This window comes from Ylistrum balloti, unplaced genomic scaffold, assembly GCF_031769215.1.
Source record: "Ylistrum balloti isolate Yb309-2 unplaced genomic scaffold, AGI_CSIRO_Ybal_v1 Utg371580, whole genome shotgun sequence".
Classification (NCBI taxonomy): Eukaryota; Metazoa; Mollusca; class Bivalvia; order Pectinida; family Pectinidae; genus Ylistrum; species Ylistrum balloti.
In genome coordinates, this window is record NW_026782812.1 from 19,893 (window position 1) to 47,227 (window position 27,335).

Here is a 27,335-nt window from a genome sequence, read left to right on the forward strand (position 1 = left end):
ATTGCTGTGTCTTGCGTCAACATTAATTATATACACCTGCGAGTAATACGTATTGTTTAACGCTACCACCATGTTAGAGGTTACATTGCGAAATGAGTAAGTCACCAACATGAAAATCATGTAATTTAAATATAATTCATATTTCTCCATTCAAAGAGTAGTTAGTTTTCATCGAGATAAGATGTAATACACTTACCTTATAAGTGTGATAAAAGATACAACAATTGTCATCCAGCGAGTGCTCCTTATGATGTCAGTAATGCGGGTAAAGAAATAGCGACAGTTCGCCATGAAATGGCTGTTATACTTGGCAGATTACAGTGTTAGTACTAAATAATTTATTTTAGTTAAACAAGTTATAAACGGCACAAGACGGTAGTGAATGTACACATAACCATTAAACGGTGTTTTTTTAAGGTATTTAACACTGCAATAAATGTGACAAGAAGACAGTGTAATGGTGAAATAGTTTTCTTTATATACTGTCTCATAGTCTCTAGTCATATGAATTTGTCGTTTTTAGATTTTGACAAAATGTTCTGTGAATATCATTCCAGAATTTCACAAGCTGACGTCGCCTGTCTTCAATGTCTTCCTGAAACCTATTTATGATGATATAGAAAGGAGAGTTGGACCGGAAGCTGAAGAAATGCGACGGAGATCACTCTACAGTGCATATCGAGTACAATCATAAACTACAGAAAATATCAGACCTTCCTCAAACCATTGATGTTAATAAATCAAGCTTTGAAAACCAACCTTATGAAATGACTATTGTTTCGTTATTTGATGAAAAATGATGATTTCATGCCTATCGGACATGATTAGAAGCTGATATAAGTATATATTAGATATAATTACCTAAGTGTAATAAAAATAGAACTTATACGGTAAATATTATATTTTTTTACCTAATTTTAAAAAATATCGAAAAGGGATCGACCTCTAGATATTTTGTAAATGAACAAAAATATGATGTGTGACTATTATGCTGACGAATAACCAAATAATGCACTTTGATGTATAAATGAATTAATAAATAAAAAGTGTCAACAGAAAGTCGTGTACACAATATTGGTTTTCGAGACAAACATTGAAAACTAATTTCAAATTGTGATAATTTAACGGTTTACAATTATACCACTGCTACAGGTACTGTCATAAATCGGGTAAGTTATTGGTACGTGTCCGATATCGTTATCGAACACTTGTGCAGGATCGGAAGTGCGATGATACGTGTAAAGCCTCGAGACATTTTTTACATAGGTAGTACATGTAGGTGTGAAATATAGGTAAGCTGTCTAGTGTGACAAATATAAACCAGATTCAAGTCGATCAAATTGATTTAGATAATTAAAGATAAAAATCACGACATCGATGTAACGCCGGACGAACCTTGGTTTAGCATTTGATTGAAAAAGACAGGAAAACCAGAATAATTACATACATATATATACTCATTTATTTTACATTAAATAGACCTAAATACTGACCAGTTCACACTCACGCTCACGCTTGCTATCATTAAGTCACTTATCTCTACTAGTAATGGTAGACCCTACAGTCTCTTCACAGATAGTCACTCATCTGGCTCCCCACGTAGCCTGCCTTTGAGCGTGACGTTCCTTATAGTAGCTGACCTTGACCCCGATGACATATAATGTTTGATCTTCTCGCAGTTTTATTCGTTTAACCAAATTCATGGGTGTATTTTATATGCCTACATCAGATGATTTCTTTGTATATTGACTTCAGTAATGTGTGAAATCATATAGCACATAGAGTCAGACGATGAGAAATTAGGTCATGAAAGAGATGGCTATAGTTCAGGCCTGTCCAGTTTAGTGACGTGTCCATCAAAATAACTGACGATATGCACTTACATAATAAAATGTTATGTTTTATTATTATTATTATTTGAAATAACCATTGCATGTGGTTCTTTTTTTGTTTGTAATTTTGAACATGGATATTTAAGTTATCATGAATTCAAATTCAAAATTAGTCTGACATGTTAAGTACCGTATAATTACGGAGTAGTATATGTGTAACCTCTTTGTAGGCTACTATATAAACCTATATAACTATGGCTGTGCGGGTCTCCGAGTAAAACGGTACCTTCTAAATTTGATAAAATCACTCATCCATGATTGGCCCCATTCTACCCGTGGGCTCTCGTGCCTACGACTCGATAAGCTCTAAGGGGGCGTAACCCATGGTATAGAAAAATCCCTGCAAATGGATGAATTTAACTATAACGGATTGTACGCAAGACATACAAGTGAATAGTATGTTTTCATTGTTACTACATGTACATTCGGTAAAGGCAAATGATTAATCACATTGCAGTAAGCATCTGTTTCGTCCTTCTAGGACTCGTTATCGGTACTTCAATGTAAGAGCCGTAATTGTTGAAACCCAGGAGGCGAATGAGGGTAACCATGTCGAAACATTTGAAGTAAACCAGATTGGGAACTTATCCCAATCACTGGCTGAATTCATAAGAACGACATATGTAACTTTATCAAAACGTTGCATGGATGTAACGGCAAACCTCGGGACTTGTGATCACAAGCAGTGTCTACTACAGATACACAAGTTAAAAGACAACATGCATTACAGAAGAGATAAACACAGATCAGTTACATACATCAACTAGAAAATGATACCATGTGATAGTACTACTTATATAATAATGATACTACAGTCTGACGCCATAATCTGTAAGGAAAGGCAAAATAAGGTTGTACCCCTGAACAAAGATCTACCTTTACGTATTTGACCTCGCGTGCTAATAAAGTTATAGAAAAAAATGGCGGGCATGATAGTGCCGACGACAGATGGGTATATTTTTACAGTAAGATCGACATATGAAACTGACATACGTCTAGAGACCTAAAATAACAGTGTTTCGGGAAACACCATACATAATATTGATTAAGAATAACTGAATATGTTCGTGTGTTTATTTGATTATTTTATTGTCCATCCAGCCAGCCATCAAGCCATCCATCCTCCATCCATCCATCCATCCATCATCCATCCATCCATCAATCCATTCATCCATCCATCATCCATCCATCCATCCATCCTCCACCCATCCATCTTCCATCCATCCATCAATCCATCCATCCATCAATCAATCCATTCATTCATCCATCATCCATCCTCCATCCATCCATCCATCCATCCTCCATCCATCCATCCATCCATCCATCCATCCTCCACCCTCCCTCCATCCATCCATCCATCCTCCCTCCATCCATCCATCCATCCTGCAGGTATTAACAAAGTAATGCGCAATGTTATTTACCACTTTGGCGCAGCAGTATAAATGTAACACTGTATTGTAAGTTTATTCATTTAGAGCTGACGGTACTCATGGGTTTTTTCGTAGTATGTTCAGCTATGTATGATGGTAGGTACACGAAACATATTTTGATATCAAAATGTTTGTTTAATATGGTGTGTAATTTGAACTGAAGCATGTGAAGATCAGCATTCTAAAACTGTACTTCGTATTTTTACAATACACATTCCTTAGTTGATCTCACAAATGATACACTTTGACATATGTAAATCGGTAAAACTTGCATCCTTATACAGAATAGCAACGCACATTTCACAATACGTGTATTTAAATTCTAGATACATTAGCTTCAGCAAACAAGTTGTGCTATTTAATCATTATTTCCAAAGAGTAACGGTAGCTAACGTTTGATGTATGGCTAGTTTTTATAGCGAATGTATTTCTCGTATCTATAGGTTTAGAATATATCATAAAGCCGGTGAATTGGTGATATCATTTCATGTGACGAACAAAATAAATTATATGATATACGATGAATTAACAACACGGTAGGGTGTGTTGTAATAGTGACAAGGGCTTTAAGCAACAATTTATATATTCATTGCATTGCAAGAGACACGACAAAAACTAATGACCCTAAGTGACTGGTATTGATTGGCACTTGATATGTATTGTCTTATCGTCTGTTAAATGCAAGCACACACCAAACGCACCAAGCGGTTAAATAACAGTCGCTCAGGATTCACCTGGCTTAATAGATCGTTTACTTACGATATTTGTTTAATGGTATAGAACATGTACGTGTATATTATTCAAAGTAAAAACATGAAATGTCCTTTTTAGTTGATCACTTATCACATCTTCAGCATAAAAATGGAACAACTCAAACACAAAATCGATGCGGCAATATTTATTTTCGTCTACGTTTAATGTTTCCAAATTTCAGAGCAATTATGAAGGATTTAAAATCAATAAATATTAAATGGATGGCAGGAACCGGCGCCATTCTGATGAAGACACGGCTTACATACAGATCACATAATATCATATCACGAGGACAACAAGACAAGAAATAATAACTATTGTTGCTGGTAGCGTCCAACACTAGACACCAGCAACACTCCGTCATCGCCAACCTTCCCTTACCATTGTAAGTAAGCTATTTAGTACCGTCAACCTTACCAGAAGCCCAGTAACATATATCAGTATCATTACGAAGCGAATATCAACGAAGTTGATGCAATGACTGCTCATACTAACTTACTTACACTAAGTACAAACAGAGCATACTCCATTATAGGGCTGGTGCACCTCTCAATCTAGATCTTGTCTTTTCTTTAGATCAATATTGGGTTTCCTAAGTCGCAATCAAAGTTTCAAATTAAGACCCTTACCATCACTGACGATTTCTACAAGGAGCATGGGATTATTTCTTTATCATGCTATGCTGTAAGTACTTCTAAAGGTGTAATGAAAACTGTTTATTATTGTATCTATTGCCCAATTCTAATCTATCCATCGTAAAACAACTGTAATACATTTTTGTTGTTCATACTGCATGTCCTTACATTTTGATAAGCCAACAAATAAGAATATCATTTAAATTGTCCCTGTACTATTTAAGAGAGCCAGTAGTCGGTCTCAGTGTATGACATGTTTGCAAATCGATGATCCTTTAGTTTACAACACAGCATTCATCCATGGCAAGTAAATATTTTAAAGGGTTTGTTTGTTTCGTTGCTAAGGCAAGTAAGTACGAATGTAAAATTCCATCATCGCAAACCTCCCCTTCCCATTGTTAGTGAGCCTTTTAGTGCCGTCAACCTTACCAGAAGCAAAGTAACATATACTAAAACGAAAAAGAAACGCCGTGTAACCTAAATGACATAATTTAATGTTACATTATTTCATTCATTTTTGTATACAATTTCATCTGTTTGGAACCATTTGTTGAAGTTTCTATCGATTATCAATGCTAATTATGCCAAAAATATCCACTTTTACATGACCCTGTTGTATTGCGCAACACACATTTACAGTAATGTGTGTCCTCAATGTGCAGCTTTACGCAGCCCTGAACTTCTATGCATGGAATTCATTAGGGTGTTAACCCTTTCAATGGGGATTTATTCCATTCTTCATATAAGGCACGTGTAAAAAAGTGGGGGCACTTGGACGTCTTACTCTTATTGAATTCGTCCCACAAATGCTCAATTGGAGGCAAAGCTGGACTGAATGCTGGCCAATCGATTGGGATTACGTTACTATTGGCAAGAAATTAATGACAAACTCTAGCGACATGAGGCCGGGCATTGTCTTGCTGGAATATCAGGTTCCGTGCTTGCACACATGGCACGGCAACTGGGCGAAGGATTTATATCTATGCTTTACGCCGGTTAAATTACGTAATCACGATCAGGGGTATTTAAAATGGTGGGCCTACCTGAATCCAAATTGCGACGCATCTATACGTTTGGACGTCGATATACACGACGTCGCCCGTCCGAACGGTAGAAGAACTTTATCTATGTTTAAGCTTTTCATGTAAGAAAATTGTGTTATTTACTTGTAACTGTCAATCGGCGTTGGCGGCGCGCAGGAGTTAGGGGCAGATCTGTATGGACGTCGGGCTCTTAGGCCATTGACGCGTAATCGGTTTCGAACCGTATCAGGATGAATATGGCGGTTATGACTTCTCTCAGTGACATGAGGCCGGGCGTCTTTCAGTTTCGGTAGCTGTGAGATGGCGATTACGTAAGTGAGAAAGTCTTATAAACCGATCCTGATGTGGCGTCGTGACGCGCGGATGTCCACTTCGCGGTCGGTCGATGACCCTTCCCGTCACTCGCACACGTTGGACAAGACATTGAATTGTCCGAATATGCACACCAAAATGTGCAGCAACCTGAAGTTAGCCCTGACCCTGCAAAAGCACTCCTATAGCCTGTGCCCGCTGGACTTTCGTCAATCGTGGCATGGATGTAAATTGCTTAATTCGAATCAAACTTTGAAAAATCAATCCGAATACTTGAACAGTATCAAATAGACTGAAAATTTCCATTGGCGAACTCAATTACCTTCCCCTGCACGGGATTCTTGTATTTTAGCACGTGCCTCGCACGGAGCGCGGAGGTCAGGTATTGTGTGATTTTAAACACGTGTACCTAGTGACCGCGAACAACACATCAACCTGACCGAGTGTCATTATTCTAGGCCAAGCAATAAATCATTTGTAGTATATTTAGTGTACCCGGCGTTTCTTTTTCGTGTTAGTATATATCAGTATCATTTATACAAACAGTATGTAATATTTATGAGAATGTCATGTTTTTATTTCGAGTGTTTTACGATGATTAAATTGAGTAAAATTAAAACAAATCATTTGGTACTTTACATCAAACATTAAATTGGTCAATCCTTTGGTTTATCAGTTTGAGATATCCCTTTATTTCACTGCTAAAAATGTAATAAAAAGTTATATCTACCCGATAAGATAACAATAATGTTACTTTTTTACGGAAGCATGCACGGTACAATACGTATGTTTTGGAATATTGTCATGTGGTTGTTGTTATTTGGTAGTATGTAATACACGCATGGTAGGGGTCAGAAAACGAAGTAACGATTACACATTGACGAATTCACATGTACAATGGACATATCTTTTTAATGATGTTTTAGTGACAGTGTCACTCAGATTGGATGGGATGACTAACTAACTACGCGGCTTGTGGCATGCTCAGGTATGCATGATTGGTATGACACAGACAGGTCTGTGGCCGCGTTTGATGTGAACCAGTTCCTCACTTAACCATGACTAACAAGGGCTGTTTGCTAGAAGAGATGATATTTCGTACCGGATTGACAGTCATGTTTACTTCTAGATGATAACCAATCATAAGGATATTGTTAGGGTTCCTCGTACGTGAACCAATGATAACAATTTTCATTAAATGAGAAAATTAGCATGAGCAATATCGACATTAATAATAGCATGATATTGAATTATTCCATCAGTTGTTTATTAACTTTTTTTGAAACATACCAAATTAGATCCATCTATTGTAGTGTTTATAGACAACTGAAACATGTTCCCGGCAAACGTTTTTTTTTAAAATTAGCTTTAATGATCCTTCGTCCTTAATCTTGAAATTATAAAGTAGTTTATGATGATAAGTATTTGATGGACAGTAGACGTACAGTTAGGCAGTGACTATTCGTGGTGACACTTCGTATTGTGCATCAGTCACATCTAAGCCTTGATTTATTTAAGTCTTGATCTATGTCAGTTGTATAAGGGTTGTAAACGGACCCATTTCGAAGGTTATTGTATTTTATGTGCCAGAATAGCCCTGTCGATAAGAGCGACGATAAAGAGAGTATTTCAAACAATGTGTTTGTAGCATTGTTTCATGAATGCCATGGGAAGTTTTTCTATTTGTTGAGTACTTTATTTCAATATTTAATCAAGAGTTTAGGTTTATGCTAAACGTTATATATAGAATAAGAGATACTCAATCATGCATCTACTGTGACCCGTCAAAATATAATAAAAATATTAATGTTTATACCTTAACTAACACTAGATCGGTTCTCAGTTTGTGAGCATGACAATAACTTTGATCCTGTGTGCCAGGTCAACAAGAAACAAACGTTTTTTTATTTAATAAAAGTCGATGATATTTTTCTAAAATTGTCATGTAGCTTGATTTCCTTTTGGAGTCGCTGTGAACAGTAACGGTCACATAGCTTCCCCTCCTTCACACCTTATTCAAATCACACACTATTTTTGTGCAGAACCTTAAACATGGCCCACTGTGAAGATGCTATGAGACCAGAACAGTGTCAGGTGTTTCATGGTGACAGATTCTTTCCGGTAGGAAGCATTGTCGGCTGCGCACTTAAAATGTATACATGTCAGTTACACTTCGGTGTTTTCAGTAACGTTCAGATGTATATCATCTATTAGTTATGTTTTATCAGTTTGCACTCTTTTTGATGTATTGTTGTAAAGTTATTAAACACGCCTGGAAATACCTAATTATTAGCATCGTATATCAATGTGAATGATGCCATGGCGCCTATTGATGATTACTTCGATTTTATGGCGGTAGGATTGAATTAATAATTGTTTGTGGTGGTTGGTTCTGATCAATGTAGCAGATCAGAAAACGTCGATAATTCAGAAAATTTTAAAAAGGATACTGAAAACTGTTTATTAATGTATCTATTGCCCAATTCTAATCTATCCATCGTGAAACAACTGTAATACATGTTTGTTGTTCATACTGCATGTCCTTACATTTTGATAAGCCAACAAATAAGAATATCATTTAAATTGTCCCTGTACTATTTAAAGAGCCAGTAGTCGGTCTCAGTGTATGACATGTTTGCAAATTGATGATCCTTTAGTTTACAACACAGCATTCATCCATAGCAAGTAAACATTTTAAAGGGTTTGTTTGGTTGCTAAGGCAAGTAAGTACGGATGTAAAATTCCATCATCGCAAACCTCCCCTTCCCATTGTAAGTAAGCCTTTTAGTGCCGTCAACATTACCAGAAGCAAAGTAACATATATCAGTATCAGTTATACAAATAGTAAGTAATATTTATGAGATTGTCATGTTTTTATTTCGAGTGTTTTACGATGATTAAATTGAGTAAAATTAAAACAAATCATTTGGTACTTTACATCAAACATTAAATTGGTCAATCCTTTGGTTTATCAGTTTGAGATATCCCTTTATTTCACTGCTAAAAATGTAATAAAAAGTTATATCTACCCGATAAGATAACAATAATGTTACTTTTTACGGAACCATGCACGGTACAATACGTATGTTTTGGAATATTGTCATGTGGTTGTTGTTATTTGGTAGTATGTAATACACGCATGGTAGGGGTCAGAAAACAAAGTAACGATTACACATTGACGAATTCACATGTACAATGGACATATCTTTTTAATGATGTTTTAGTGACAGTGTCACTCAGATTGGATGGGATGACTAACTAACTACGCGGCTTGTGGCATGCTCAGGTATGCATGATTGGTATGACACAGACAGGTCTGTGGCCGCGTTTGATGTGAACCAGTTCCTCACTTAACCATGACTAACAAGGGCTGTTTGCTAGAAGAGATGATATTTCGTACCGGATTGACAGTCATGTTTACTTCTAGATGATAACCAATCATAAGGATATTGTTAGGGTTCCTCGTACGTGAACCAATGATAACAATTTTCATTAAATGAGAAAATTAGCATGAGCAATATCGACATTAATAATAGCATGATATTGAATTATTCCATCAGTTGTTTATTAACTTTTTTTGAAACATACCAAATTAGATCCATCTATTGTAGTGTTTATAGACAACTGAAACATGTTCCCGGCAAACGTTTTTTTTTTAAAATTAGCTTTAATGATCCTTCGTCCTTAATCTTGAAATTATAAAGTAGTTTATGATGATAAGTATTTGATGGACAGTAGACGTACAGTTAGGCAGTGACTATTCGTGGTGACACTTCGTATTGTGCATCAGTCACATCTAAGCCTTGATTTATTTAAGTCTTGATCTATGTCAGTTGTATAAGGGTTGTAAACGGACCCATTTCGAAGGTTATTGTATTTTATGTGCCAGAATAGCCCTGTCGATAAGAGCGACGATAAAGAGAGTATTTCAAACAATGTGTTTGTAGCATTGTTTCATGAATGCCATGGGAAGTTTTTCTATTTGTTGAGTACTTTATTTCAATATTTAATCAAGAGTTTAGGTTTATGCTAAACGTTATATATAGAATAAGAGATACTCAATCATGCATCTACTGTGACCCGTCAAAATATAATAAAAATATTAATGTTTATACCTTAACTAACACTAGATCGGTTCTCAGTTTGTGAGCATGACAATAACTTTGATCCTGTGTGCCAGGTCAACAAGAAACAAACGTTTTTTTATTTAATAAAAGTCGATGATATTTTTCTAAAATTGTCATGTAGCTTGATTTCCTTTTGGAGTCGCTGTGAACAGTAACGGTCACATAGCTTCCCCTCCTTCACACCTTATTCAAATCACACACTATTTTTGTGCAGAACCTTAAACATGGCCCACTGTGAAGATGCTATGAGACCAGAACAGTGTCAGGTGTTTCATGGTGACAGATTCTTTCCGGTAGGAAGCATTGTCGGCTGCGCACTTAAAATGTATACATGTCAGTTACACTTCGGTGTTTTCAGTAACGTTCAGATGTATATCATCTATTAGTTATGTTTTATCAGTTTGCACTCTTTTTGATGTATTGTTGTAAAGTTATTAAACACGCCTGGAAATACCTAATTATTAGCATCGTATATCAATGTGAATGATGCCATGGCGCCTATTGATGATTACTTCGATTTTATGGCGGTAGGATTGAATTAATAATTGTTTGTGGTGGTTGGTTCTGATCAATGTAGCAGATCAGAAAACGTCGATAATTCAGAAAATTTTAAAAAGGATACTGAAAACTGTTTATTAATGTATCTATTGCCCAATTCTAATCTATCCATCGTGAAACAACTGTAATACATGTTTGTTGTTCATACTGCATGTCCTTACATTTTGATAAGCCAACAAATAAGAATATCATTTAAATTGTCCCTGTACTATTTAAAGAGCCAGTAGTCGGTCTCAGTGTATGACATGTTTGCAAATTGATGATCCTTTAGTTTACAACACAGCATTCATCCATAGCAAGTAAACATTTTAAAGGGTTTGTTTGGTTGCTAAGGCAAGTAAGTACGGATGTAAAATTCCATCATCGCAAACCTCCCCTTCCCATTGTAAGTAAGCCTTTTAGTGCCGTCAACATTACCAGAAGCAAAGTAACATATATCAGTATCAGTTATACAAATAGTAAGTAATATTTATGAGATTGTCATGTTTTTATTTCGAGTGTTTTACGATGATTAAATTGAGTAAAATTAAAACAAATCATTTGGTACTTTACATCAAACATTAAATTGGTCAATCCTTTGGTTTATCAGTTTGAGATATCCCTTTATTTCACTGCTAAAAATGTAATAAAAAGTTATATCTACCCGATAAGATAACAATAATGTTACTTTTTACGGAACCATGCACGGTACAATACGTATGTTTTGGAATATTGTCATGTGGTTGTTGTTATTTGGTAGTATGTAATACACGCATGGTAGGGGTCAGAAAACGAAGTAACGATTACACATTGACGAATTCACATGTACAATGGACATATCTTTTTAATGATGTTTTAGTGACAGTGTCACTCAGATTGGATGGGATGACTAACTAACTACGCGGCTTGTGGCATGCTCAGGTATGCATGATTGGTATGACACAGACAGGTCTGTGGCCGCGTTTGATGTGAACCAGTTCCTCACTTAACCATGACTAACAAGGGCTGTTTGCTAGAAGAGATGATATTTCGTACCGGATTGACAGTCATGTTTACTTCTAGATGATAACCAATCATAAGGATATTGTTAGGGTTCCTCGTACGTGAACCAATGATAACAATTTTCATTAAATGAGAAAATTAGCATGAGCAATATCGACATTAATAATAGCATGATATTGAATTATTCCATCAGTTGTTTATTAACTTTTTTTGAAACATACCAAATTAGATCCATCTATTGTAGTGTTTATAGACAACTGAAACATGTTCCCGGCAAACGTTTTTTTTTTAAAATTAGCTTTAATGATCCTTCGTCCTTAATCTTGAAATTATAAAGTAGTTTATGATGATAAGTATTTGATGGACAGTAGACGTACAGTTAGGCAGTGACTATTCGTGGTGACACTTCGTATTGTGCATCAGTCACATCTAAGCCTTGATTTATTTAAGTCTTGATCTATGTCAGTTGTATAAGGGTTGTAAACGGACCCATTTCGAAGGTTATTGTATTTTATGTGCCAGAATAGCCCTGTCGATAAGAGCGACGATAAAGAGAGTATTTCAAACAATGTGTTTGTAGCATTGTTTCATGAATGCCATGGGAAGTTTTTCTATTTGTTGAGTACTTTATTTCAATATTTAATCAAGAGTTTAGGTTTATGCTAAACGTTATATATAGAATAAGAGATACTCAATCATGCATCTACTGTGACCCGTCAAAATATAATAAAAATATTAATGTTTATACCTTAACTAACACTAGATCGGTTCTCAGTTTGTGAGCATGACAATAACTTTGATCCTGTGTGCCAGGTCAACAAGAAACAAACGTTTTTTTATTTAATAAAAGTCGATGATATTTTTCTAAAATTGTCATGTAGCTTGATTTCCTTTTGGAGTCGCTGTGAACAGTAACGGTCACATAGCTTCCCCTCCTTCACACCTTATTCAAATCACACACTATTTTTGTGCAGAACCTTAAACATGGCCCACTGTGAAGATGCTATGAGACCAGAACAGTGTCAGGTGTTTCATGGTGACAGATTCTTTCCGGTAGGAAGCATTGTCGGCTGCGCACTTAAAATGTATACATGTCAGTTACACTTCGGTGTTTTCAGTAACGTTCAGATGTATATCATCTATTAGTTATGTTTTATCAGTTTGCACTCTTTTTGATGTATTGTTGTAAAGTTATTAAACACGCCTGGAAATACCTAATTATTAGCATCGTATATCAATGTGAATGATGCCATGGCGCCTATTGATGATTACTTCGATTTTATGGCGGTAGGATTGAATTAATAATTGTTTGTGGTGGTTGGTTCTGATCAATGTAGCAGATCAGAAAACGTCGATAATTCAGAAAATTTTAAAAAGGATACTGAAAACTGTTTATTAATGTATCTATTGCCCAATTCTAATCTATCCATCGTGAAACAACTGTAATACATGTTTGTTGTTCATACTGCATGTCCTTACATTTTGATAAGCCAACAAATAAGAATATCATTTAAATTGTCCCTGTACTATTTAAAGAGCCAGTAGTCGGTCTCAGTGTATGACATGTTTGCAAATTGATGATCCTTTAGTTTACAACACAGCATTCATCCATAGCAAGTAAACATTTTAAAGGGTTTGTTTGGTTGCTAAGGCAAGTAAGTACGGATGTAAAATTCCATCATCGCAAACCTCCCCTTCCCATTGTAAGTAAGCCTTTTAGTGCCGTCAACATTACCAGAAGCAAAGTAACATATATCAGTATCAGTTATACAAATAGTAAGTAATATTTATGAGATTGTCATGTTTTTATTTCGAGTGTTTTACGATGATTAAATTGAGTAAAATTAAAACAAATCATTTGGTACTTTACATCAAACATTAAATTGGTCAATCCTTTGGTTTATCAGTTTGAGATATCCCTTTATTTCACTGCTAAAAATGTAATAAAAAGTTATATCTACCCGATAAGATAACAATAATGTTACTTTTTACGGAACCATGCACGGTACAATACGTATGTTTTGGAATATTGTCATGTGGTTGTTGTTATTTGGTAGTATGTAATACACGCATGGTAGGGGTCAGAAAACGAAGTAACGATTACACATTGACGAATTCACATGTACAATGGACATATCTTTTTAATGATGTTTTAGTGACAGTGTCACTCAGATTGGATGGGATGACTAACTAACTACGCGGCTTGTGGCATGCTCAGGTATGCATGATTGGTATGACACAGACAGGTCTGTGGCCGCGTTTGATGTGAACCAGTTCCTCACTTAACCATGACTAACAAGGGCTGTTTGCTAGAAGAGATGATATTTCGTACCGGATTGACAGTCATGTTTACTTCTAGATGATAACCAATCATAAGGATATTGTTAGGGTTCCACGTACGTGAACCAATGATAACAATTTTCATTAATGAGAAAATTAGCATGAGCAATATCGACATTAATAATAGCATGATATTGAATTATTCCATCAGTTGTTTATTAACTTTTTTTGAAACATACCAAATTAGATCCATCTATTGTAGTGTTTATAGACAACTGAAACATGTTCCCGGCAAACGTTTTTTTTTAAAATTAGCTTTAATGATCCTTCGTCCTTAATCTTGAAATTATAAAGTAGTTTATGATGATAAGTATTTGATGGACAGTAGACGTACAGTTAGGCAGTGACTATTCGTGGTGACACTTCGTATTGTGCATGATCACATCTAAACTTGATTTATTTAAGTCTTGATCTATGTCAGTTGTATAAGGGTTGTAATCACCCATTTCGAAGGTTATTGTATTTTATGTGCCAGAATAGCCCTGTCGATAAGAAAATGGAGAGAGTATTTCAAACAATGTGTTTGTAGCATTGTTTCATGAATGCCATATCACACATTTGTTGAGTACTTTATTTCAATATTTAATCAAGAGTTTAGGTTTATGCTAAACGTTATATATAGAATAAGAGATAAAAAGAGTCTGTGACCCGTCAAAATATAATAAAAATATTAATGTTTATACCTTAACTAACACTTTGTTCTCAGTTTGTGAGCATGACAATAACTTTGATCCTGTGTGATTAATCAAGAAACAAACGTTTTTTTATTTAATAAAAATGATATTTTTCTAAAATTGTCATGTAGCTTGATTTCCTTTTGGAAGATCGCTGTGAACAGTAACGGTCACATAGCTTCCCCTCCTTCACACTTTATTCAAATCACACACTATTTTTGTGCAGAACCTTAAACATGGCCCACTGTGAAGATGCTATGAGACCAGAACAGTGTCAGGTGTTTCATGGTGACAGATTCTTTCCGGTAGGAAGCATTGTCGGCTGCGCACTTAAAATGTATACATGTCAGTTACACTTCGGTGTTTTCAGTAACGATCAGATGTATATCATCTATTAGTTATGTTTTATCAGTTTGCACTCTTTTTGATGTATTGTTGTAAAGTTATTAAAAACGTCTGGAAATACCTAATTATTAGCATTGTATATTAATGTGAATGATGACATGGCGCCTATTGATAATTTCTTCGATTTTATGTCGGCGTAACTTATAATGGCATTGAATGTGACAAAACCACATACACCAATACACAATGTGATTCAGGCGTTCAGAGCTATTATCATGTATTAAACATTAGAGGTCTGAATCTTTAAGAACTATCTATATTGGTGAAATCACAGATATTGAGGAACACTGTTTGTCAGCCTATTGATATGTAAATATTGGAGGCTGTTGCTAATAATCAAATGTGGACTTGTTCGGAGAGGTAATTAACTATCTATTCGCTGCATCATTCACATAACAATTTGTGAATTAAGTATAGGTAACAGACGTTTCATTATCATGTGGCGTTGTTGCATCAATTTTTCAATTTCAAGATATACTGTAAAATTATATATTTTCGTGGGGCTCTATATTAGAGGTGTTTAAATGTCATTTCAGTGACATTTGATTTCTTACGCGGCTAGGTACTTGTATTTATATTAGCAGTTCATGGCTATGTAAATTCATAAAGTAAGATAATTCACGAAAGCAAGGAAAAGGAAATGACCGTGGCAGTTAATGATTTTACAGTAGCTAATGATAATAACACCCGAAGAATTCCGTAGCAAGCTCTGCAATGAAGTATAGTAAGAATAAGAATTACCTTTTTATGCTGGGATTCAAATATTATAATTTGACAAATTTTAATAAAACCAAGGGGAAATGTGAACAAAGAAAATTTTCTACGGAGACTCCTTTGACAAGTTCGAGGAGAATAGGTTCAGGTATTGACGATAACCGCCACATAAAATCAATCCAAGTTAGTGTTAGTAATGCCACGTTCTCAAACGCGACAAAAGCGTGCAACAACGGGACAATCAGGAAAACTAACGAGCATCGAACACGTCCAGCTTCACATCACACAAAGAAATGGAATATTTCTATGAGATCACATTGACAACCGTAAAACATCCCCGTAATTGTGATCAACTTGAATCTTTTGAAATCCTGCGTTGCGTGTTTGTCCCTTCGTTGACTACTTCTTACTCGAAAATCATGATAATGAGAACTGTGCCTTAAAAATCTAATAAACTGTGACATGTAATCAATACAGGTCTGGGATGTGGAGATGTTGCCATCCAAAAATGGAAAATTCGTAATAGGAGAAATCAAATCATCACGCCTATCACACAGCTTGATAGAAATTATCAGCATTAGTTTCTATGTATCAAAGAGCAAGGTAAGAACCACGTGTAAAAAGAGTCAGTCGTCAAGATGTACTTGATGTAAAGTCCCCAGTTTTGTTCAAATTGGCGACCAAGGGTGATTAATCTTCTGATAACATTGATAATATAAGAAGATAAAACAGTGGTGACCGAAGATATTGCAATTTTAATTCTGAACAACACAAGTGTCACTTGGGGGCGTGATGCGGTGCAAGTTACAACCGGAAGTTGTACAGCAGTCCATATAGTCGATGGCGTCACCGTCACGTATCCGGGTCGGTGTTGGATCACCGGCCTGTAGCTGATCTTGAAGGGAACTGCATTCCTGGAACAATCCAATCAAACTGTCGTAAACGCAACGTTACGAAGATCAATTGTTCAATTGTTGTCTAATATCACTTTTTACCGACGATATCTCAGGAATGTTCTACACTTAGTGAATTATCACATTACATGCTACTATGAAAAAGATTAAAAGTAATAATGGGAATGAAATATAGATTCAGTCGACAGTTGTGTTTTGTTGCAAGATTTAGTCCTTTTCTTTCAATATAACTACAATATATTCAGCTAACCATATCCCAATAAATATTTATAATTACTGCATAAAAAACATTACACAGGCGTAACCATTTACATTAATCTATTCTGAATCTTTTAAAAATCAATATAGATTAGATAAAGCACATTTTCTATTCGAGCGAATATAATTATCATTCAAACAAAATGAAACAAAGGAAAATACCGAAATCTCAACAAATGCTAAATTAAAACTCAAGCAAACATGAGAAAAAGGAACAGACGGGCCCTGAAGTTCAGAAAAGGCAAGCGTCCACTGCATCATCGACGACATCCGCATAATCTTAGCCAACCCAAATACGTTATTTCGCTTTATCAAAACAGAATAAGGTTAGGTAGCAGTACACAGTTTCTCGGTATGGTCATAAGGGTTTAATCAAAAATTAAAAATACATCTATTCATGCAAAAATGTTTTCATGTTGAAGTTGACATTGTTGGGTTTAATATTTTCCGAATAATATTTTTTGCATTGTGTTGGAGATTATTATTTGGGCGGTCATGAATCGGTTTCTACGCGCCAAAAGCTAGTTTTACTGAAAGTGAAATGCCCGAAGTTTCTTAGTTTCTGGTCATGTTGGAATTTTTTTACCAAGACATTGTTGATAATTTTAAACCTGTATATCTCAAATTTCACCTTTAATTTTAGGAAAAATGCAAATTAAATGTTTCCTACTATCTTAGCAACAACGGAATCAACTGCGGCATATTCACGAACATCTAAAGTCCAACTCAATATTCCACTTAGGGACAGAATATTTCTCAATGGGTTCGTTATGGCGTACATTTAACGTTCCAATAACCTTCATCCACTCGCATCTTTACAAACCCTGTGTTGTAAGTTAATCTGAGAATTTTCCACATTTTGACAGTGGAAGTGATATTTGCACAACGTGCTTCTGCTAACCTCTTCTTTCTTACATCCGAGATTATACAAGCACGGGTTTCCGTAGAAATCTCCAATGAGCCGAGTTATGTAGCATACCTGTTCAAATAAGACATTGTAATCATTTCAACGTTCGACAGCATTACCTTTTATGTATCTTTTTAAATGTTACACAACGATGCTTTGTTTTTGCTTTTAATGATAAAAAAACCATCCAGAAGTATTATTGCACAGCTCTTAACGATAACGTTGACAATGACATATCGTATATGATGTATTTTGAAGGGATGCTTACCTCGTCCTCTTCACAGAGATAAGTCTTGTTACAGCTTAACTCATCTGTCTTTAACCAACAGTCAAAGCACGACAGACGTTCAGCTGAAAATACATTCAATAATGTTTAAGATTGTTCACAAGAAATACAAATGAATAACACTATTCAATAAAATGTTCATCCTCGAAACCCCTGTGGTTAGGATAACTTTCGACCTGTGCATCTCTGTGTCATCAAAATGGCAGTCACAAGCGAAGTATTTAATTGGGTTCAGGAGAGAAAACTGACCAATTACTGGCTGATTTGCTCCTGTTGAAGATTACAGAGAAGCGACGTTCAACAGCAAAGTCATTAAAATATACCGTTGTGCGTCATCGAAATTCGTTTATTGTAAATCATAGGATGAAATTAGTCTTTTCGTTTTGTCCAAAAAGGTGCCGCACATGAAGTCTTAACTTTTGCTATGATGTGCTAGGCGTGCAGAGAGCGAAAAATGATCGTTACCCCTGGAATATCGGAGACACACAAAATATATTTAGAACTAAATACAGTGTAGACAAACATTAAGTGAACTACTAATTTCAGCACCGAGGTAATTAATATCATATCAGTACTGTATAAAAATGTGATATCCAAATGATATCGCACAAAAACAACTTATTTAATCAACATTAATCATTCTATCAACATCCACACCTGATCAGGAAATGATGGTTTCATTTATTCTACAACTTTAATTTTATATACAGTTTAAATTACTCTGACAATAACAAAACGTTCACTAAAATCGCTTAGGTATCATTCATTAACATGACTGTGACAATACTATCATCGAAATATCACTTCGTATTCAGAAAAGTGAAAAAACAATCTATTACCATCAGTCAAAAAACGACTATTATTTTACTTTACAGATAAGACCAGCATGATACAGACTTGTTAAGGAAATCTTACGTCGAACATAAATTCAATGAAGTTCATGCAAATTAGGAACAAAGGAAATATTTAAATCAAAACTTCCGAAACGTACAAAGGTAATAAGACCAGGTGTTCCGGAAGTGTTAGTTGTTTCTTTATCGACGACACCCACTATTAAGAAGACATATAAATGTACGAAAAATAATACTGCATGTTCTATATTTTACCAATTATGTAAAAACACAAAGTTTCACATTCAAGCATTATCTACTAGGAGAATAGAAATTACATTCAAATATCACTTGTATGTGGTACATCGATTAGCACCACACTTTACTACAATATATGGTCCATCAGTCATATACAGACGTTTTGTAAGTTATAAAACCATGAGATGTTGGTCGCATATTATCGTCATATCAATAAAAGATGCATGCTTACCTGACACAAAACCAAGGACAAGACCTGCATAAAAATGAAGGATATAAGAAAGATACAAATCCTCAAAATAAATCTCGAAATGTGTTATACTCTTTCTTTCATCACATATACCAGTATATCGGGGCATATTTGGGGTTTTGTTGGCATGCATTACCCACTGAAATCACAATTCAAGCGAAGCTAGCATATTTCGTTTATGTAGTCCCTACTGGTAATAACATTAAATTTTACTTTCTCGATTTGTCTATTGACAAATACTACGAATACTTATTTATATTATGTTACTGTTAGCTTAGATATCGGAGTTATGGCTGCAGTTGAAAAACTTACATGAAAAGAGAACAGCGGCAGGTGTCCAGGGCGACATAGTGGAATACAAAAGCATTTCCTTGCTATCAGGATTAAAGGGCTACATTCCACGACATGATGGTCAGTAATGTCAATGATTCAAACTTAATTGTCATAACCTGTCATGGCCTGTATCATTGTCATAACAAAGTCAAGGTTTACATAAGTCTTTGGAATAATCAACCTTTAATATTGATATTACTAGTCACATTAAAAGTATGAAATTGATGACAAGCACGTGTGCCTTTAATCTCTATCTATATTATCAAGATAAAGATAAGGTTACAATAGCTAGGTAGGACAAAATGTCAACATTCGTTCATTTTGTGGGACACACGTTCTTGTTGTTTATATTTATATAGCTTACATGATAGACAGTCTTAGGCGATTCCTTATCTACCGTTAATATTATCTATTGAGATTTGAATCTCGTATCCTTCTCCTTCCTAGACATGTCGATGACCAAGAATCTGATTAAGAATTATTCAAGTATGCTTAAATATTTTACATGTGCAGTTTTTGAAAAAAAATTAATAAAGGATCACAAAACCAAAATCGTATTGACTGCATATCTATTCACCTCGTACCGCAATAGGATAATAAGACCAGGCTCTTCTGCTTCGTTGACGACACCTGTAATGTAAATCTATATATACCCATCCAAACGCTCATTTCAGGTTCTGAATTTTTATTTGTAGATCGACGTTGAATCCATCATATCCAAACCTATACCTGTGTATGTTTCTTCCCAATCTACATTTCAGATTATGATTTTCATCCATAGTTTACCATGAATTGGATTTTGTTGATTAATTGGTAAATGTTAACAGTTTCCGTTTATCTCCGTCTACCTTTTTTCAAAGTATTTTGATTTGACAAAACTTAACATGGAATATATTTATATTTATGTATAGCCATCCCAGAATCTCAACACTCATTTCAGATTATGATTTTAACCTGCAGTTCGTTGTTAATTGGACGTTGTTAATTAATTGTGTCACGTTTCTATTTGGCCCCACATTGTGCATGATTTTTTTTCAACTACATGTGTTGTGATAAAGCGCTCGACTATTTTAAGTTCTTCTGTATCTTTTTTTCCGACAGAAAAGAAGGAATTTCGAGGTTTAGTGGCGTATAGCTATTCAGAAATTGGTTTGTATGTATCAGAACAAGACGTACTTACAATTTGATTAATCCTGATGATATGTGGAGACAGCAGGCAAGACATATCATTACGTGTAATTAATGTTGAAAACTGTCTGTAATTTTATTATTTTTTTTTTACATTTATAATCAGATACGTGTTTATGCAAAAACGTATGTTATACATAGTGATATTTAACAAGTTTCGAAGATAGTCCGTTTAAGACGTTTCACGAAGTTCATTTACTTTCCCGTAGATCATATACATGGTCACTGATAGTCGTCATCGAGAGCTATGTTGGCATCGTTGCGAGGATCCAAGAAGTCCTCTCCATCCATATCAGTATAGTTTCAACACTTAAGTATATCTTCTTCAGAAACCTTAGTACATCTAAAATTAATATCCTTAAAATATTCAAGATAAAAGTGAAACCAGGAAATTAATTTCTTGTCTTTGCTGTATCTAGTTCTCAATTTGTATTGAAAGGTGTTTTTCATTTCTTTTGTTCAATCTCCTATATAGTGTTTTGAGCATAACCAGTCGTCAGGATATCCTCCTTAAATTGACATTAATGGCAATGATGAGAACGTGATATAAAATCCGATACCAGGCACTAGTACATCATTAGCAGTGAGAGGTAAAATCGATTCGATACATGATCAATTCTTATCATTACTAGTGAGAAGACAAGATAATTAGGTATATGATCACTTCTCATCATTAGTAGTTAGAAGTCAAGATAATTAGTTGCATGATCACTTATCATCATTAGTAGTGAGAAGACAAGATAATTAGGTATATGATCACTTATCATCATTAGTAGTGAGAAGTCAAGATAATTAGTTGCAACATCTTTTGTCATCATTAATTGTGAGAAGTCAAGATAATTAGTTGCATGATCACTTATCATTATTAGTAGTGAGAAGTCAAGGCAATTAGGTATATGATCACTTCTAATCATTAGTAGTGAGAAGTCAAGATAATTAGTTGCATGATCACTTCTCATCATTAGTAGTGAAGAGTCAAGGCAATTAGGTATATGATCATTTCTCATCATTAGTAGTGAGAAGTCAAGATAATTAGGTATATGATCACTTCTAATCATTAGTAATGATAAGTCAAGATAATTAGTTGCATGATCACTTCTCATCATTAGTAGTGAAGAGTCAAGGCAATTAGGTATATGATCATTTCTCATCATTAGTAGTGAGAAGTCAAGATAATTAGTTGCATGATCACTTATCATCATTAGTAGTGATAAGTCAAGATAATTAGTTGCAACATCTTTTGTCATCATTAATTGTGAGAAGTCAAGATAATTAGTTGCATGATCACTTATCATCATTAGTAGTGAGAAGTCAAGGCAATTAGGTATATGATCACTTCTAATCATTAGTAGTGAGAAGTCAAGATAATTAGTTGCATGATCACTTATCATCATTAGTAGTGAGAAGTCAAGGCAATTAGGTATATGATCACTACTAATCATTAGTAGTGATAAGTCAAGATAATTAGTTGCATGATCACTTATCATCATTAGTAGTGAGAAGTCAAGATAATTAGGTATATAATTACTTCTCATCATTAGAAGTTAGAAGTCAAGACAATTAGGTATATGATCACTTCTCATCATTAGAGGTGAGAAGTCATGATAATTAGTTGCAACATCTTTTGTCATCATTAATTGTGAGAAGTCAAGGCAATTAGGTATATGATCACTTCTCATCATTAGTAGTGAGAAGTCAAGGCAATTAGATATATGATCACTTCTCATCATTAGTAGCGAGGAGTCAAGGCAATTAGGTATATGATCACTTCTCATCATTAGTAGTGAGAAGTCAAGATAATTAGTTGCATGATTAATTCTCATCATTAGTAGTGAGAAGTCAAGGCGATTAGGTATATGATCACTTCTCATCATTAGTAGTGAGAAGTCAAGATAATTAGGTATATAATTACTTCTCATCATTAGTAGTGAGAAGTCAAGATAATTAGTTGCATCATCTTTTCTCATCATTAGTGGTGAGAAGTCAAGATAATTAGTTGCATGATAACTTTTCATCATTAGTAGTGAGAAGTCAAGATAATTAGTTGCATCATCTTTCCTCATCATTAGTAGTGAGAAGTCAAGATAATTAGTTGCATGATCACTTCTCATCATTAGTAGTGAGAAGTCAAGGCAATTAGGTATATGATCACTTCTCATCATTAGTAGTGAGAAGTCAAGATAATTAGTTGCATGATCATTTCTCATCATTAGTAGTGAGAAGTCAAGATAATTAGGTATATGATCACTTCTCATCATTAGTTGTGAGAAGTCAAGGCAATTAGGTATATGATCACTTCTCATCATTAGTAGTGAGAAGTCAAGATAATTAGTTGCATGATCACTTATCATCATTAGTAGTGAGAAGTCAAGATAATTAGTTGCATGATCACTTCTCATCATTAGTAGTGAGAAGTCAAGATAATTAGTTGCATGATCATTTCTCATCATTAGTAGTGAGAAGTCAAGATAATTAGGTATATGATCACTTCTCATCATTAGTAGTGAAAAGTCAAGATAATTAGGTATATGATCACTTCTCATCATTGTCAATGATTTATTGTGGCGAGTTATTTTTGTGCTAGCTTTTTTTTATTTATCTGAACATTTGTAAGTCAAGACTGATATGATCGATCTTAACCTTTTTATAATTTTAGTTTTGTTTCTTTTTTATTTTTATTTTTAAAAACACAAAATATCTTTACTTGTCGAAAGTAAGTTGGTTAAGAGTGTTTTTTGTAAAAAAAAAAAAAACAAGTACCAAGAACTTGAAAACGGAATTTCAATAAGAAATTTAAAACACACTGACGTCCAGAAAGGAGCCAGGAAAAGCTAATTCAGTGTCAGAAAGTATCGGAAAACTGCAAGCCAGTTGTAGTAACAATATGATTTAATACATTCGGTAAATTGTCTTCGGACAGCAAAAACTATCAAAGATAGGATTGAGGCAGATCTCTCTTACTTGTTTCAAAAACATCTTTCGGAAGTATTGTTATTTAGCAATGTTATTCGTCTTTAAACAGCACTATTAAAATTCTTTTTTCATCTGTGATTGTTAGGGTACAGTGAATCGGAATCTGATTTAGTGACAAATCATTCAACATATGTAGCACTTTTAAAGGAATGCGTCAGAAAGTGGTATTCTAGTAAAGTAGGATATCGCAGGAATATACAACTGTATTCGTACTTTAACTAATTTCTTTAGTTTTCCAAATGGATGGTCAAGCATTGCTTCGTTATCAACCTGGTTGTAGGACATGAGGATTGACCAGCGTCTCTTGTCGCTGTCGTTACCGGCACTTGTATGCAGAAGATTTGCGTGAAAGAAAAGTGCATCACCTAAACAAGAAAATAACAGGTTTAACTTTTAACATACACACTAACTACGTTAAAACCCATGTGAACACTTTATATCTGATTTCATGAACAGACATTGAATTGCTCGGTCTGGTTTACACCGATAACATTATTCATATAATGCCTTTCGTAAATTGATGTTACACTTTTCATGAAATATATCCCAAACAATGATGAGTTTTATACTTTAACCGAATTCCCCTCATTTGCATTTCATGAAAACTTTATATTTGTCAATGCAGGACAAATATTTTCTTTTTCGAAATTCAAATAAAATCACCGGTCTGTGTTGTTCGTAAAACTTATAATGCTGACACACCTGGATCCATTTCTACATAGACTAGTGGGCATTTTTGTTGGACAGCATGTACCCTTTACAGATCAGCTATCAGAAGATGATCGATTCGGCCACATTTATGTGAGCCTGGTATAATCTTAAAAACGAATTAAAACATAGATGAATATATATTTACTTATTTTACGCCACTGTATTTGCGTCTTAGAAAAGATTTGCGGAGAATTCAGATTTGCGGAGAATTCACATTTGCGCTTTGAAATACTTCTTTGAAAAGATGTTGCAGTTTTAAATTCAAAGAGGAAAATGTAAATTTGTACCTCCAAGCAACCATTTTCTTTCATTGCTTTATCATATGCCACAAGACCGTTATCAAATCTGGAATAAACATCCGTTGTCGTACCAGTATCTGTAAATATATGATATATCGTCACTATACTGTTTTCACTCTCATTCCTCATGGCTTATATGAAACTCAAAAGTGCACAATTTGTGTAATTCATAGAATTTTATTTTTTAGTTACAGCACAGATTGGTTTGAAGCAAAACGTCAAATCAGTATATCGTGGCAGAAATGATATTTATGAAACATGCATCTTATTTCTACCGTTCCGCGCATAAATACCCGTAATCTTGGTGCCAGAAGTGCTTGCCACCAGTTCTTGCCTCTTTCATCATTGCTTTTGATTCGAAATGGTACAATTCACCACCACCTAAAACTTTAAAAATGAAATGATGTTTAAGAATTGTTTATCTACAAGACACATCATAATCAAAATATCTTTAAAGACAACGTAAGGTTTAAATCGATGTACACATTACTTTAATACATGGGTCAATGTTTAAGTAAAAGGAACAAAGTTTGGAATTCGTCGGTTGTTCGCACGAAATATTTAAAGCATTAGTACTCTTATATATGTAAGATTTAGGCTTACTTCCTGACTTGTTCCTAACAACTTTTCACTTCTTGTAATAACACCTGTGACGTCATCACCTGGATAGCTCCATAGAGCCATTTGAGTTTTCTTGCCCTCACCATCGGAGAACTAAAATAAATCTGAATTACGATCTAACATAATTCTATATTGATAGCAAACGCTTCAACAGAGACGACTTTGAAAAAGCAAATCCTTCAATAATTGATATGAACTAATGCTCCAGTGAGCCATTGTGCCATGTAACAAACAAGTGATATTGCTTTTGTAGATGTGTGATTCCTGAAGATCAATAAGTAATTATGAACGATGATTGTGAAATGAGGAATCGCGTGGATTCCATTATTATTAACATATCTATACAGTTATATTCATTTGAGCAAAGATCAAACTATACATGCTAGGATATACACAACTCTTGTCCTTATTCAAACTTACCCGATATCTGTGTCTTGTTATAGCACTTTCTTCGAGTGTGATTTGAAGTTTTTTTAATTCGGCATCATTGAGCAATCCACTGATCAAAGTTTAGAATCCGGTTATTGATACAAAGAACCACACATTTATATGCCATGCATTTTTAGTTGCAAATCCATGCTTTTACCTGTTTAACCTAAATAAAAAATGTACCAACCTTACGATCAGATATCCATGTTTGTGGTAATCAAACTTCATCTGATCAGTCAGCTTCAGATGCCTTACTTCTAGACGATATACTATATTCAGAGAACTTTCAAAATATATGGAATATAAATATATATTCATTGGGTTTTAATATTTTCCTTGCCGGCCTTCGAAAAAGACAGAAATCAGAGTTATTCCCCTTACCACATACCAAAACTGTAGAAAATCTAAAAAAAAAAAAAAAAAGAGAATACATACATAAATTCTAAAAAGCATATAAACACTGTATAAACTAACCACAATTAGCCATTCTTGCAGCATGCTTTTCCACTTATAGATACTATTCTCATCTGCTCAGTAATCATTACCGTAAATGTACCTTATTCACTATCTACCATATCATTGTAACGTAGTATATAGCTATCTATACAATTATCAGTCCTGTTATCTGATACCCATGCAGCATTACCAAAGGTCATCCGTATAAAGCAGCTTTCCCAGAGTTTGAAGTCTTAGTTATATACAGAACGCCTTGATGATTTATGATTACAGACAAATTTTATTGAATGTGAAACTAACTAGATGTAAAAATAGGATTATATATATTTAAGTAAGAAAAAAATTAAAACTTTCAGATATAAGCAGACTCTCGTTAGTTTTTACTTGTTACCAACTTTATTGTAAAGTATATAATGCAAGTTTATGTATAGGAAAAAGGTTTGAAGTTAGATGCCTTGAATTATTTCATTGTACGATAAAATTAACAATATAATAATTCACGGACTAGTAGTCAGTAAGTACTGTTTGCTGTCTTACTTTGCAGGTTCACAAAAAACACTCCAACCACACAAAACGTCCACATTGATTTTACTCATAGACAACTGTACAAGCACAATCTTCATTCTTAAGAACTGGTTACCATCTGACAGGTTCAGTGTTAATACAATTAATAAAAATCATTTTGAAAAATAAGTAATTTGCTCATGATCCATTCCTGGTACTCAGTATCAGAATGACCTTTAGAAAGAAACAACAGA

The 27,335-nt window shown here is 34.5% G+C and overlaps 1 protein-coding gene and 1 pseudogene across 1 annotated transcript; both read right to left on the reverse strand.

Moving 5' to 3' along the window:
- Positions 1-16,619: 16,619 nt before the first annotated feature.
- Positions 16,620-19,916, reverse strand: LOC132563090 (uncharacterized). Its single transcript, XM_060227848.1, has 5 exons — positions 19,880-19,916; positions 19,550-19,573; positions 18,212-18,294; positions 17,938-18,015; positions 16,620-16,778 (listed from the first exon to the last, which is right to left on the reverse strand). The coding sequence occupies exons 1-5, from the start codon at positions 19,914-19,916 to the stop codon at positions 16,620-16,622; spliced, it is 381 nt and encodes a 126-aa protein (XP_060083831.1).
- Positions 19,917-21,310: 1,394 nt separating this feature from the next.
- LOC132563079 (L-proline trans-4-hydroxylase-like) lies at positions 21,311-26,608 on the reverse strand (annotated as a pseudogene).
- Positions 26,609-27,335: the final 727 nt, after the last annotated feature.

Bases quoted from the DNA above. Each gene is read 5' to 3' on its own strand.
- LOC132563090 (XM_060227848.1), bottom strand. From the start codon at position 19,916: ATGTCGCCCTGGACACCTGCCGCTGTTCTCTTTTCAT. The intron at 19,574-19,879 runs GTAAGTTTTTCA...ATTTTTATGCAG, and splicing joins TGCCGCTGTTCTCTTTTCAT to GTCTTGTCCTTGGTTTTGTG. The intron at 18,016-18,211 runs GTAAGCATCCCT...TTATTTGAACAG, and splicing joins ATCTCTGTGAAGAGGACGAG to GTATGCTACATAACTCGGCT.